The sequence below is a fragment of the Bombina bombina genome, chromosome 8, assembly GCF_027579735.1.
Source record: "Bombina bombina isolate aBomBom1 chromosome 8, aBomBom1.pri, whole genome shotgun sequence".
In the NCBI taxonomy this organism is placed as follows: Eukaryota; Metazoa; Chordata; class Amphibia; order Anura; family Bombinatoridae; genus Bombina; species Bombina bombina.
In genome coordinates, this window is record NC_069506.1 from 253,110,866 (window position 1) to 253,125,579 (window position 14,714).

At 36.8% G+C, this 14,714-nt stretch overlaps 1 protein-coding gene across 1 annotated transcript in view; it reads left to right on the forward strand.

Annotated features, from left to right (window-relative positions):
- The first annotated feature begins 4,960 nt into the window (after positions 1–4,960).
- The window catches only part of LOC128639095 (uncharacterized), a 246,551-nt gene continuing 236,797 nt past the window's right edge, over positions 4,961–14,714 (forward strand). Inside the window, exon 1 of the mRNA XM_053691247.1 lies at positions 4,961–5,047. Within this exon, the coding sequence (XP_053547222.1) occupies positions 4,996–5,047 (52 nt within the window). The 5' untranslated portion in view covers positions 4,961–4,995. The remainder of the gene's footprint in view (positions 5,048–14,714) is intronic.

Here is a 14,714-nt window from a genome sequence, read left to right on the forward strand (position 1 = left end):
AACTTACAGCCGAGGCGACTTCATGTATTAGCTGGAGAGAATCTCAGTGTAAAATCATAAATAATTTCTATTTGACTCCAGCTAGAATGGCCAAATGGAGGGAGTCAAAGGCAGGGAGCTGTTTCAAATGTACCCGGGCAGGGGCAGACCTTCTACACTGTATCTGGAGCTGCCCAAAAGTTAGGCAATACTGGGCTAAGGCCCAGTATTGGCTGAACTGTCACCTCCAGAGCAAAATTGAGCTACAGGCAGAACATATATTTTTCCTTAAGAAGTCGGCTATCACGGGGGATAGACAATTGGTTAATTTAGTTATACTGGTAGCGCGTAGTCTGCTTTTCAAAAAATGGAGACAAAGAGAAACTCCCTGTATGAGGGAAGTTACCAATATCATTAAAGCACAGATGTTCGTAGAAAGGCAGAATCTCAAGGTAGATTCAGAAAAGCAGTTTAAGAATTATTTTAAAAAATGGGGAAGCCTGATTAGTTCTTGGACATCAGAGCAGCAGGGTTATTTCCTAAAGCCTTTTCAGAATGCAACTCCATTTTTAAACCTAATTGTATCTGGGGTACTGCCTAGGTCGTGGCTAACAGAGAGGGCCAGTTGCACCTAAGGTTAGGGGTTCCCCTTTTTTTTTTTTTTTTTTCTTTGCTGCGCTTTCTCTCACCCCGCCCTCCCCCCCCCCCTCCCCCCTATGTTTCAGTGTTATGTGCTCCCGGGCTGTTTTTTGGTGTTGAGATATTTAGATTTCTAATGAAGTAAAAATCTAATGTATACAAATTAGCATTGTTTTTCTTTTGTTGTGTTTCTCCCGCTTACCTTCTTCGAGGAAGGAGTACTGTCAGTTTGCAAAAAAGTGAGTTTAAGAATAAGTGGTTTTTCTTTTCTCGTCTGTTGGTAGATACTTAATCCCGGTGAGGGAGAAAATCAAGTCATGTATGATTTAAAAATATGTTATGTTAAATTATATGAATGTATACACAAAGATTTAACTTGACGAGTTGATTATGTTGTATCATATGCCGAAACTCAATAAAAAAAAAAAAAAAAAAAAAAATAAAAATAAAAAAACAAGCGGGAGCTGAAGAGGTCCATGATCCGGATGAAGTCTTCATCCAAGCGGGAGCTGAAGAGGTCCATGATCCGGATGAAGTCTTCTATCAACGGCATCTTCAATCTTCTTTCTTCGGGAGCCATCATCTTCCATCCGACGCGGAACATCCTCTTCTCCCGACGCCTACTAGCCGAATGACGGTTCCTTTAAGGGATGGCTGATCGGAACAGCCAATAGAATGCGAGCTCAATCTGATTGGCTGATTGGATCAGCCAATCGGATTGAACTTGATTCTGATTGGCTGATTCCATCAGCCAATCAGAATATTCTTACCTTAATTCCGATTGGCTGATAGAATCCTATCAGCCAATCGGAATTCGAGGGACGCCATCTTGGATGACGTCCCTTAAAGGAACCGTCATTCGGCTAGTAGGCGTCGGGAGAAGAGGATGTTCCGCGTCGGATGGAAGATGATGGCTCCCGAAGAAAGAAGATTGAAGATGCCATTGAAAGAAGACTTCATCCGGATCATGGACCTCTTCAGCTCCCGCTTGGATGAAGACTTCATCCGGATCATGGACCTCTTCAGCTCCCGCTTGGATGAAGACTTCAGCCGGATCATGGACCTCTTCAGCCCACCGCTTGGGCTTGGATCAGGACATCGGAGGAGCTCTTCAGGACGGATCGGTGAACCTGGTATGGTGAAGATAAGGTAGGAAGATCTTCAGGGGCTTAGTGTTAGGTTTATTTAAGGGGGGTTTGGGTTAGATTAGGGGTATGTGGGTGGTGGGTTGTAATGTTGGGGGGGGGTATTGTATGGGTTTTTTTACAGGCAAAAGAGCTGAACTTCTTGGGGCATGCCCCGCAAAGGGCCCTGTTCAGGGCTGGTAAGGTAAAAGAGCTTTGAACTTTAGTAATTTAGAATAGGGTAGGGCATTTTGTTATTTTGGGGGGCTTTGTTATTTTATTAGGGGGCTTAGAGTAGGTGCAATTAGTTTAAAATTGTTGTAATTTTTTTCTTATGTTTGTAAATATTTTTTTATTTTTTGTAACTTAGTTATTTTTTATTTTTTGTACTTTAGTTAGTTTATTTCATTGTAGTTATTTGTAGGAATTGTATTTAATTTATTTATTGATAGTGTAGTGTTAGGTTTAATTGTAAATTAGGTTAGGATTTATTTTACAGGTAAATTTGTAATTATTTTAACTAGGTAACTATTAAATAGTTCTTAACTATTTAATAGCTATTGTACCTGGTTAAAATAAATACAAAGTTGCCTGTAAAATAAATATTAATCCTAAAATAGCTACAATGTAATTATAATTTATATTGTAGCTATATTATGATTTATTTTACAGGTAAGTATTTAGCTTTAAATAGGAATAATTTATTTAATAAGAGTTAATTAATTTCGTTAGATTAAAATTATATTTAACTTAGGGGGGTGTTAGTGACAGCTTTAGGGGTTAATACATTTATTAGAATAGCGGTGAGCTCCGGTCGGCAGATTAGGGGTTAATAATTGAAGTTAGGTGTTGGCGATGTTAGGGAGGGCAGATTAGGGGTTAATAAATATAATATAGGGGTTAGCGGTGTTAGGGGCAGCAGATTAGGGGTACATAGCTATAATGTAGGTGGCGGCGCTTTGCGGTCGGAAGATTAGGGGTTAATTATTGTAGGTAGTTGGCGGCGACGTTGTGGGGGGCAGATTAGGTGTTAATAAATATAATATAGGGGTCGGCGGTGTTAGGGGCAGCAGATTAGGGGTACATAAGGATAACGTAGGTGGCGGTCGGCAGATTAGGGGTTAAAAAAATGTAATCGAGTGGCGGCGATGTGGGGGGACCTCGGTTTAGGGGTACATAGGTAGTTTATGGGTGTTAGTGTACTTTAGAGTACAGTAGTTAAGAGCTTTATGAACCGGCGTTAGCCCAGAAAGCTCTTAACTCCTGACTTTTTTCTGAGGCTGGAGTTTTGTCGTTAGATTTCTAACGCTCACTTCAGCCACGACTCTAAATACCGGAGTTAGAAAGATCCCATTGAAAAGATAGGATACGCAAATTACGTAAGGGGATCTGCGGTATGGAAAAGTCGCGGCTGAAAAGTGAGCGTTAGACCCTTTTTTGAGTGACTCCAAATACCGGCGGTAGCCTAAAACCAGCGTTAGGAGCCTCTAACGCTGGTTTTCACGGCTACCGCCAAACTCCAAATCTAGGCCTAAATTTGTAATGTAGCTTATTTAATTTGTAGCTAGTTTAATTTTAGTCCAATAGTTATGTTAATTTGATTTAAAGTTTAAATTTAGTTTTTTTCATTTCCCAGGTAAGTTTTTATTTATTTAAAGATAGGGATCTTGTAATTTTAATATAAAGATAGAGGGGTGTTACGTTTAGGGATTAATAGTTTAATTTAGTTTTTGGCAATATGGGGGGCTGGCGATTTAGGGGTTATAAGGTTTATTTAGTGGCAGTGATGTGGGAGGCCAGAGGTTTAGGGGTTAATAACTTTATTTAGTGGCAGCAATGTCAGGGAGCGGCAGAATAGGGGTTAATATCTTTAATATAGTGTGGGCGATGTTGGGTGCGGGTGAATAGGGGTTAATAACTTTAGTATAGTGGCGACGATATCGAGGAGCGTCGGAATAGGGGTTAATACATTTTATTAGTGGCAGCGATGTCGGGAATGGCAGATTAGAGGTTAATAACTTTAATATAGTGTTTGTGATGTGAGACTGCCTCGGTTTAGGGGTTAATAGGTAGTTTATGGGTGTTAGTGTACTTTGTAACACTTTAGTTATGAATTTTATGTAACGGTTTTGTTGCGTAAAACTCATAACTACTGCTCTCAGATGGCGGTATGGATATTTTTGGTATAGGCTGGAACGCAAGTTTTTTAGCCTCACTGCAAAACTCGTAATGGCAGCGCTATGGGAATCCCATGAAAAAACGTAATTTTTTTCGAGTGCGGGACTGACGTTGCATTACAGACTAAAAGACTTGCAGTACAGTTATACCGACAAGACTTGTAATGGCTGCGTTGCTGTTTTAATGCTGAAATGGACATTTTTTCAGCGTTAAAAAGCGAACGCAAAACTTGTAATCTACCTGATACATAGGTATGTTAGGAAGAAAATCTCATAATAGAATCAAATGGGAAAGTTGTTTATCATGATTTTTTTTTTTTAAATTTAATACTTTATTGGATTTTACATCATTAGTACAGAAGCTGAAAGTTAACAATTTCTTTTAACATACAAAAAATGAATGAAATGTTGAAAAATGAAGAAAACATTGGGTTTCATGTCTTTTTAAATAACATAAATTACATATGGTACTTAAAATGGTGTATTGACTTTGTAGTTTGGCATGTTTGTGGGATATTAGTCTCTCTCAGTGCAGTGGGTTCCTCAATTGGTATTCTAATAATGCTAAACTTAGGTTAGTTCAATATGTCCCAGTTTCCCTGCCCTTTGCAGACTTGAACCTGCCTGGCTGTGAAGCTATATTTTCCAAAGAAGGCACAAATAAGGGTTATACATAATTACTTGTACCCCTTTAAGCTTTATATTGATGTTTTCTGGGTGTGTATACTAAAAGCTGTATTCAAGAGTAGTAGACTGTAGTAAAGAGTAGACTTTGTAATTCTATGAAAAGTGCTTAAATATGTCATTCTGCTGGTAGCTATAAATAAAGGTACAAGTATTCTTTGCATTTTTGTAAAATGTGAAAAGGAGATTACAAAATAATATGTACATTATTTTCTGTCATGTTAAAAAAACATTCCGGTTGTCAAAAATGAATTCTTCTTTCAATAGCCAATTACAAACCATTGATTCATGGGTGTATCCTGTAATACTGTATATATGCATGAAATGTTCAAAAGTTTTCTACCGGGTTTTATTATCGCATCTATATATCAGCTTCCTGGAATAATTCTATAATGAGATCCTTTATGGGAATCATCTGTGCTCTCTCAGCACTTGTAACAAAAGGTAAGAATCTATACTGGTTATGAAAATGTTCTGTATATGTGTTGTGTTCTCTTATTTTCCAAGACTATGAAAATTGTTTGTGTTTGTCATTAAAGTGAAAGTAAATCCTAGCGTTGTACAAAGCTAGGATTTACTATTGAAACAAATAAAGGGGACTTTCATTCATGAAGTATAAGATACTTCATGTAGAAAGCTCCATTATTTGATTCAATCGATCGATGTGTTCACCTTGTACAGCAGCCCACGGCAAAAACAATTTGGCTAGGAGGTGATGTTTTCACCTCTTAGCCAATAGCCGTGCAGTAAATCCGGCTCCCATGGGCGCCAAGCCGGATTTACTGCACGGCTATTGACTAATGAAAGTCCCCTTTATTTGTTTCAATAGTAAATCCTAGCTTTGTACAACGCTAGGATTTACTTTCACTTTAATAATTGGATTCAGATCTGTACTAAACAAAATAAGACAAAGTATGAAATTATTAAAGTATTATTGTATTACTTGCATTTTGGACATTATAGAGTACATCTTTGTAGTTTGGTGTATGCAATACAAAATTTAAAACAATCAATTGTACATAAATAAATAAAATATATAATTAAAAATAGATTAATGATAAATAACTAAGTATTCCTAGTTTCCTTTATTCACACAAATGAGATAACCATTTACATAAATATTTGAATCAAATAAAATATAAATTGTATAATGTATTGCTGTATCCCGCTTCTTGACATTGGGAAGGAAAGCAATAAAAGAAAACAAAGTTTCACTTTCTAATTTTTTTTTCTCTTCCTATTGAAGGGCCACATTATACTTCAATCAATATTGTTTAAAGTCAGAGTTATTTTCTAAAAATAATAATTTATTTATCACTAAAATGCCTCAGTTTATGATTTAAAGGGACACTGAACCCACATTTTTTTCTTTCATGATTCAGATAGAGCATGACATTTTAAGCAACTTTCTAATTTACTCTTATTATCAATTTTTCCTTGCTCTCTTGCTATCTTTATTTTAAAAGCAGGAATGTAAATCTTAGCAGCCAGCCCATTTTAGGCTCTGCACCATGAATAGCACTTGCTTAATGGAGGCTTATATTTACCCACCAATAAGCAAGCATAACCCAGGTTTTCAACCAACAATGGGCCGGCTCCTATGCATCACATTCCTGCTTTTAATAAAGATAGCAAGAGAACGATGAAAGATTGATAATAGGAGTAAATTAGAAAGTTGCTTAAAATTGCATGCTCCATTACATTCTCCAAAATAATGTATCTTTATTAGGGAAGGGACCAAGAAATCCAATCTTCTATACAGTCCCAAAAGTTCACAAAAATATCACTGAACCTCCAGGGAGGCCCATTGTGTCGAGTGTAGAGTCAGCATTTACAAATATATCTACATTCCTAGATAACATCTTACAAAATGAGGTAATACAGATACCATCATATATAAAGGACACAAGAGATTTTCTAGATAAAGTGGGTAATGTAGTGCTAGAATCAGACAAATTTATCCTCTTTACTATGGACGTAAAAAGCCTTTACACGGCCATAAAACATGAGACAGGGCTGGGTATAATTAGAAAAGTACTCTCTTCTAACATACAATACTCAAGAAAACAGGTAGATTTGGTTGAAAACCTATTAAGGTTAATCCTCTATTGGAATCACTTTCTCTTTGAGGATAGTTGGTACATCCAAATTAAAGGAACAGCTATGGGGACCAATGTTGCCCCATCATATGCCAACTTATTCATGAGTGAAATAGAAGAAAAAATCATCTATGAGAATGATAAGTTCATTGAGTATGGAGCCACATGGTGGCGCTTCATAGATGATGTGTTTGGCATATGGTGGGGTAGCATTGAGTCCCTGTTACAATTTACCAAGAATATTAACTCAGCAGTGAGAGGTCTGGAATTCTCAGTAGAGTACAGAGAAGAGTCTGTTACTTTTCTTGACACAAGAGTCATTAAAGAAGGCAATAGATTGATTTTTGATATACATAAAAAGAGTACAGACCACAATACACTGCTGAGATATGACAGTTTCCATCCAAAAAGTCTAATAGAATCTCTTACCAAAAGTCAATTGTTAAGAGTTGACAGAATAGTGAGTAAGGAGAATGTGAAAAAGCATAGAATAGAGAAGATGAAAAATAAATTTAAGGAAAGGGGGTACCCTGAACCACTCATTAATAACCAAATTCAGGCTATACATGAAAGTAAGAAAGCATCTAAAGAGGGAAAACAAAATAGACTAGTGTTAGTGACACAACATAATCCATTGAGCAACAAGATTAGTAATATAGTGAGGAGGCATTGGCACATTCTAAAAGATTGTAATAAAGAGATTAATGAATTTAAAGAAGCACCTCTTATGGCCTACAAAAGAGTGAAACATTTAGGGGACCATTTAATAAAAACTGATGTGGGATTTAAAAAGAAAGACAGACAAACTTTTCTGAATAAGAAAAATTTGGGATGCTTCCCATGCTTGGGATGCATGAGTTGCAGTTCCATGATAAAGGGCAATAGTTTTGTACATCCAAGAAAAGGTAAAAAGTATTCTATAAGAGATTATTACACATGTGAATCTACACATATAGTCTACTTAATAAAATGCCCATGTTCGCTTATTTATATAGGTGAATCTACATGCATGGCCCGTGATAGGATGTCACAACATAGGTCTAATATTAGAAACAACAACACAGAAGCACCGGTATCACATCATTTTTTTAAATGTGGACACCAAATAAGTCAACTCAGATGGCAGATTATTGATAGTGTAGGCCCCCAAAGAAATGGTAGCAATAGAGAAAGATTGTTAAAGCAAAAAGATATGTTCTGGATCAGGGAATTAGAGAGTTTGATGCCAAAAGGTATGAACAGAGAATATGATTGGGCAGTCTTCCTCTAAAAAACAAAAAACAAAAATTAAAATTCAAAAATTGATAAATAAATCTTTATTAGTATCTGAATGAATATTTAAATGAATTTATTAGATAAATTAGTTAAGTAAGGAAAAAGTTTAATACAAATAGGCAAATGTAGGATGTTTATTGTGGCTATGAGAATAGTCAGCATGGTTTTAAGTTTATTATGTGTTATTTTAATAATAAAGGTGTAATGATGATTTTTTACCACAAAAGGGCAGCAGAACTGCTAGTATAGTGGTTGGCGCGAATTGTGATGGTTTTAAAATGTATAAAAGGTTCAAGATAATAAGCACATATGTAAAGCATGAGTAAGGGTTGTCACCCGAAACGTCGCTTATCATTTTGGATGTCTGTGTATCAATAAAGACACTTAAGGAAATCTAAGAAGCGCTGTGGACATTTGTTGTTTGTTGTGGAATCTAAGGGATTATTGCAGAGTCCCTGTCCTACGTGCACAAACCTAAGAGGTTGCTGTCTCACTACATACATTTTCGGTTTATTAGGGAAGGGTAACTACATTTTTTGTAAAAAAATAAAAAAACATTCTCGTCTGCGGAAGCGCGGTAATTAACTAGCCATTACAAGCAATTAGCGCTCAGAAAATTAACCAGAGGTCAGACCTCTAGTTAATTTTCTAAAAGTGCCCCAAATGCCCCTCCAAATAGGACATTTATAGTTTTTTTTTATATAAAAACAATGTAGTCTTTTTTTAATAAAAAAACTGCACTAGGCAGTTTTGGGGCTTTAAAGTTGGTGGGAGTGGGGTGTTAGAAAAAAACGGCACTGAAAAGTGCCTTTACATTGCGGTCTATGGGAACTGTGTGTTCTCATAGACAGCAATGTAAATCTATATGTATATGCTATTATATAAATATATATTTATGTGTATATACACATATTAAAACATAAATATATACATATGTATATAGTCATATACATACATATTTAAAAATGCTGCCCATTGCTGCGCTACTTACCCCTTTCGCTGCGCAAGGTTCTGATGCTGTCTGTGAGCTAATGGAAGTACGCTCTCGTGAGCACAATGCTTTCAAGCAATGCGAACGTGAGATCGCGTTTGCATTGCACTTAACTTGTAATACCAGCGTACATTATCATGTGCTGGTATTACAAAGTGGAGTGCTAATATTGCTTGCACACAAACGATATTTAGTGCTCCGCTTATAATCTAGCCCTTTATGTTAAGATCTATAGAAATTAACATTCACTAAATTTAAATGTTACATTAGATATACAAATGTTATTTTGGATAAAGAGCAAGTTAATACTTAGAAAAAATAAACATGAATGGTCCACAAACATTCACAATTGCTTTTCAATTTTTGCTATTTTTTAAAATATGTCAAGATTTTCAACCATATCTAATCTTCATGTTGTATTAAAGAATTCCCAAATACATGTATATTAAAAAGTTTTTTGCATAATCTTTTTTTCTCTCTTCTCCATCATTTCTAGTTTGGAAAATATTTTTGATATCATAATCATTTTATAATTTTTTCTTCTTAAATGTAAAACACTTTTAATGTGGCTTTTAACCCGTAATAAGTGTTAATCAGTAAAAGTATCCAATTTTCTATCATAGAATATGGCTCCATTTATTAAGCTGCATAATCAGCTTTGAAACCCTTGCATGGTGAGCCTATCTACCACAAGCTCAGAAACCAAGGTCGCAAGACCACATCTTCCTAACCTTTCCACCACTCTAAAGATGGTGCCATTAAATCACTTCATACAGAAAGAGAAGCAGTCTGCCATTAATTTTGGTGAATTACAAGCCCCGCTCTTAGGAGACAAGCTAGTGCAATAGAACTGCACAACATCAGAGTTCTGCTGTATTTATACTTTGTGCTTTGTATTTAGTATTACTTTATACTTTCTGATTATGTTTTATTACATTTAAACTTTGCACTTTCTATTTTGTATTTTATTTTGTATACAGCAAAGTATTTAATATTGTGATTTCATACATTGTGATTATGGTTTTACAGTTTCTGTGTAATTTTAACAAATTAGGATCATACTTTGTATATGTATTTGTATCTTTTACAAATTGCGTAGCACATGGTATTTTTTTTTTATTTAAAATAAAACTGAAAAGCTGACAGCTTCAATTTCCTAAAGATTTTCATTACTTTACATGTAAATATTCTATAGTTTGCAGAGACATTATGATACAAACTTCACAGGGGCTGAATTCACTGAATTTTATAAGAAAAAGAGTGGAACCTGGAAGTCCCAGAGAGTTAAGAGATGCCTTCTATAGAAAGTAATAAAGCTATCTGGGATTATAAATTTCACAGGGGAGAGAAAAGTTGAGAAGAGAACACCTGGAGTTGATATTTTGGAGTTGATTTATTAAGCAGTGGATGCTGCATCGACGCCCAATGGTTTCTGATCCAACAGAAAAGGAAGTTAAGACCGCTGCTCCTTAACTTCTCTGCCACCTTTTAAGTAGTGAACTGAAATCATCCCGATCCAATCGGATGATTGACGGCCCCTGCTAAGGGCAATTGGCCGTGAATGAGCAGGGGGCAGCATTGCACAAGCATTTCACCAGAAATGCTTGTTCAATGTTAAATGCCAGTAGCATATGCTGTCGGCCTTTAGCGAGGTCTAGCGGAGATGCTTCGCTACAGCAAATCATGTCCACTCAACTATTAATAAATCTACCCCAAAGTATCAGTTTGCAGTAAATACAATTTAAAATGAAATTATTTTAGTAAAAGTTTACTTGTTTTGAAACTAGTTTAGTATATATTACTTTTATATCAGTTAAATAAGTTAAATAAGTGTATTGTAAATTATCAGCAAACTTCACCTGCATACAGCTGGAGAGATAATTCAGTGAGACCAGCTAGTTGACCATCTGGTTTAAAATGCTTTAAAGCATTTCACACAAATTGTAAGAGAGCTTCCGGCATACCCTGGGAACTCTTAACAGAAAAATGAAATTCTGATGGCACTACTTAGGAATAATTTGGAATAGGAGTTCTGAAACTTTGGATATTATTGTGGCCCTTATTATTATATTATTGTGGCTAATAGGTGCTTATTATCAAACTCAAGCTAATAGTGAATCCAATTAATTAAATACCTCTCAAAAAATACCAAGATCATACAGAACAGCATATCAGGTACATATGTAAGATTCATTAATAATCCTCAACCATTATAAATAGTAAATACCACAATAATATAAGTAAGGGAGGACAAATTAATGTATTCAAAATATAACACTGAATACATTAACCATGTGATAATATTAATTCTTTCAAGTGTAGCAAAAAAGAAATAACATCAATATGGTGCACATCCAATTGGGATGGAGAAGATACAAAGCGGATTCAATTAGCCAATTCAAATCATGGAGGCGTGGCTTATGCAATAAAAAGCTGCCATAGATGCGGGAACCTCGCATTTTGATAAAGTGTCCTGCAAAACATGTAAAGGGGAGAGGGAATGGGCTGGTGGGAGACTTATTTTTTATTTAACTATGTACCAGTAATCACAAAAATATTTTGAATACTTATGTTTAAATTATTGATGCTTATGGGTTACTAATACTCAAACAAGCAATATTTAAAAATCAGCAGCAAATATCTAACGGTTATATATATATTTAGTGGAACCAAAGAACAATAAGGTGTACTTTTTCATTTGTTAGTTTATCTCTCCAGCACAGAGCACTAGCTTGAGTAACACTTAAAATGGCTTCTGCATTATACAGCAGACGGCTCAGCAACGGATATCACAAAGTATATTCAACAGAGAACTGAAAACTCAGTATGTCCTCTGTCGACTTACTATGCTAAAATTGCATTTTATTCTGTACCAACAGGAGGTAATTTATAATAAACAAAAGACCCTTCATTTATAACAGTTATATCCCACTATTCAAATAAGGGGTCCTTCTATTTGTTAACTAGATGCCATAGTAAAAAAGGATCATAAAGCAGCCACTAACCTCATTTTGCTGCACTTTTTTATTAATCATAATGATGTCATCCAAATAAGAGCTAGATTGTGAGTGATGCATGACAGGTGCATATTACAGGTTGAAAGTTATTGGCTTGTGCACAATTGAATTTAACACACTTTGGGATAGAGAGAATTCAGAGCTCTAGTTAACTGTTACACAAAAAAAAAGTTGCACAAAACACATCAAAATTACATTTAAAAATACAGTTACACTAATAATAACACTAATAAAATTATTTTAAAAAAAAACAATAAAAAGTTATAAGGGCACAATGATATGTAGCTCAAAACATGAAAACTCATATTTATGCAATATTCATGTTTAATAAAGGTTTTAACTATGTATTTACTGTAAATATTTCGCATTCCAATGTTCTTCACTTAGGGGAATATGTTCTATGTATTAATAAATATATATTCCTATATGTATTTATACCTTTATATAATCATTTATATCTATAAGTATAAATATATATTTTACCAAAAAAATCAGATATACAGGTATGTAGACAAATAAAACATATTTTGTTATGTGAAGAACATTGGAATGTGAAATATTAATATTTCCTGTCAGGTTAGGTCACTTAAAAAAACACAATGTCATGCCCCCATTGGGTCTTGAACCCATGTTGTATCCCAGTGACTTTCCCCTGAGCTACCAGAAGGCTTGAATTGTGAATGCTTTGCAATTACCAAAAGCCTATTTAAACCTGCCTAGCTAATTAATCTTTGCCCTGACATTGAGTCTCCTCAGACTGTGACTTTGCCTGATTACTAAGAATCATAGTTGCTTTCTGTTATTGACCCTGGCTTGTTTCATTTGTGTGTGAGACCTTGCTTTGATGCCTGATTTCAGACTGACCTTTTGGATTTTCTACTTTTGCTGTTTTTTTACCAAGCCTCTGGATTACCATTTATATTGAACCTGCTAGTCTGACCTTGCTTCCTGCTTACAGCTGCAGCTCCTGAGCACTTTTTCCTCTGCAGCTCCTGAACTCACCTTTTTTTCTGCAGTTCTGGAACTCTCCTTGTCCTCTGCAGCTCCAATGTACGCCTTGTCTGCTGCAGCCCATGAGTACACCTGTTACCTCTGCATTGTCTGAGCACTTCTGGATACTTCTTCCTCAAAATCTGTAAAGCCCTTCTGCGCCTGAGACTAGTGACCTGCCACCACTCAGCCTCCGCTGTCACCTGCCACCACTCAGCCTCCGCTGTCACCTGCCACCACTCAGCCTCCGCTGTCACCTGCCACCACTCAGCCTCTGCTGTCACTTGCCACTGCTCAGCCTCTGCTGTCACCTGCCACCACTCAGCCTCCGCTGTCACCTGCCACCACTCAGCCTCTGCTGTCACTTGCCACCACTCAGCCTCTGCTGTGACCTGTGTTTCAGCAACAATTATTCTGCTTATGATATAAGTTCCCATATTTTTCATCAGCCATTATTTCTAAAAGTAAAAAGCTACAAAAGCCACATTCAATAAATAAGAGCTTGTGAACAAATATGCCTCTGCCAATGAGCTTCACTCTACAGATGCGATACCAAGCGTGACACGCGACTTGTTTGTGGGGTTTTTTCCAATTTATCAAGTGTCGGGCGGACAAGATCTGTAGCGGATAATGTCCGCCCGACATCGCTAAAAGCCGACAGCATACGGTGTTGGCATTTAACATTGCACAAGCATTTCTAGTGAAATGCTAGTGCGATGCTGCCCTCTGCAGATATGCAACCAATCGACCGCTAGCAGGGGGTGTCAATCATCCCGATCGTATCTGATTGGGAGGATTGCTGTCCGCCGCCTCAGAGGTGGCGGATAAGTTAAGGAGCAGCAGTCTCCTTAACGGAGACTGCTGCATTGGCAGCTGGATAATTCGGCCCCTTTGGGGCAATACATTACTGCAGTCACAATATTCAAAGTTCGGCTTTTTGCGTGCGTCGGATTAGTCCTCATGCAAAAACATTTTACTTTCAACTGGTAAAATACCCGACACGCGTAAAAGGCTTACTTATAGCTGAGTTAATGCACAATTACAAGTGGAGCAACAATAAATTTTTATCACTAACTGCACTCAAGGTAAATCAATTCGCTCTCTTGTTAATGCTGGTATTACAAGTTAAAAGTAAAAACGTAGCGCAATACCAAAATACTCAGGCACACTAACATCTGGAAGTGGGATATTGAGACATTGCTAATGCCATCTCCCTATAGATTTATATGGGGCACACGAAAGTATTTTCGTTTATATAGGCCTCTAGTTATCAAGCTCCGGACGTACCTGCCATCGCCGGCCCCAATACGTCCACCTAAGCTCGCCTCACATCGCCGCCACAAACCTGAATACGTTCGCCAAAGTTATCAAAAAAGCTGTCAAAAAGCTGCGCAGCAAGTACGGGGCGATGAGCAGCGGACTGTGAAAGTTATCACTCATCCGATCTCGCTGCTCTTCAGCTTTTTTACAGCTTTATTGATAAGCTGTCACTAAGCACCCACACTAACTATACTGTTCTACCCCCTATCCCGGCCCCCCCGGAGCCCCCCGCAACTAAATAAAGTTATTAACCCCTAAACTGCCACTCCTAGACCCCGCCGCAACTATAATAAATGTATTAACCCCTAAACCGCCGCTCCCGGACCCCGCCGCCACCTACATAATACCTATTAACCCCTATCCTGCCCCCCTATACCGCCGCCACCTATAATAAAGTTATTAACCTTTATCCTGCGGAT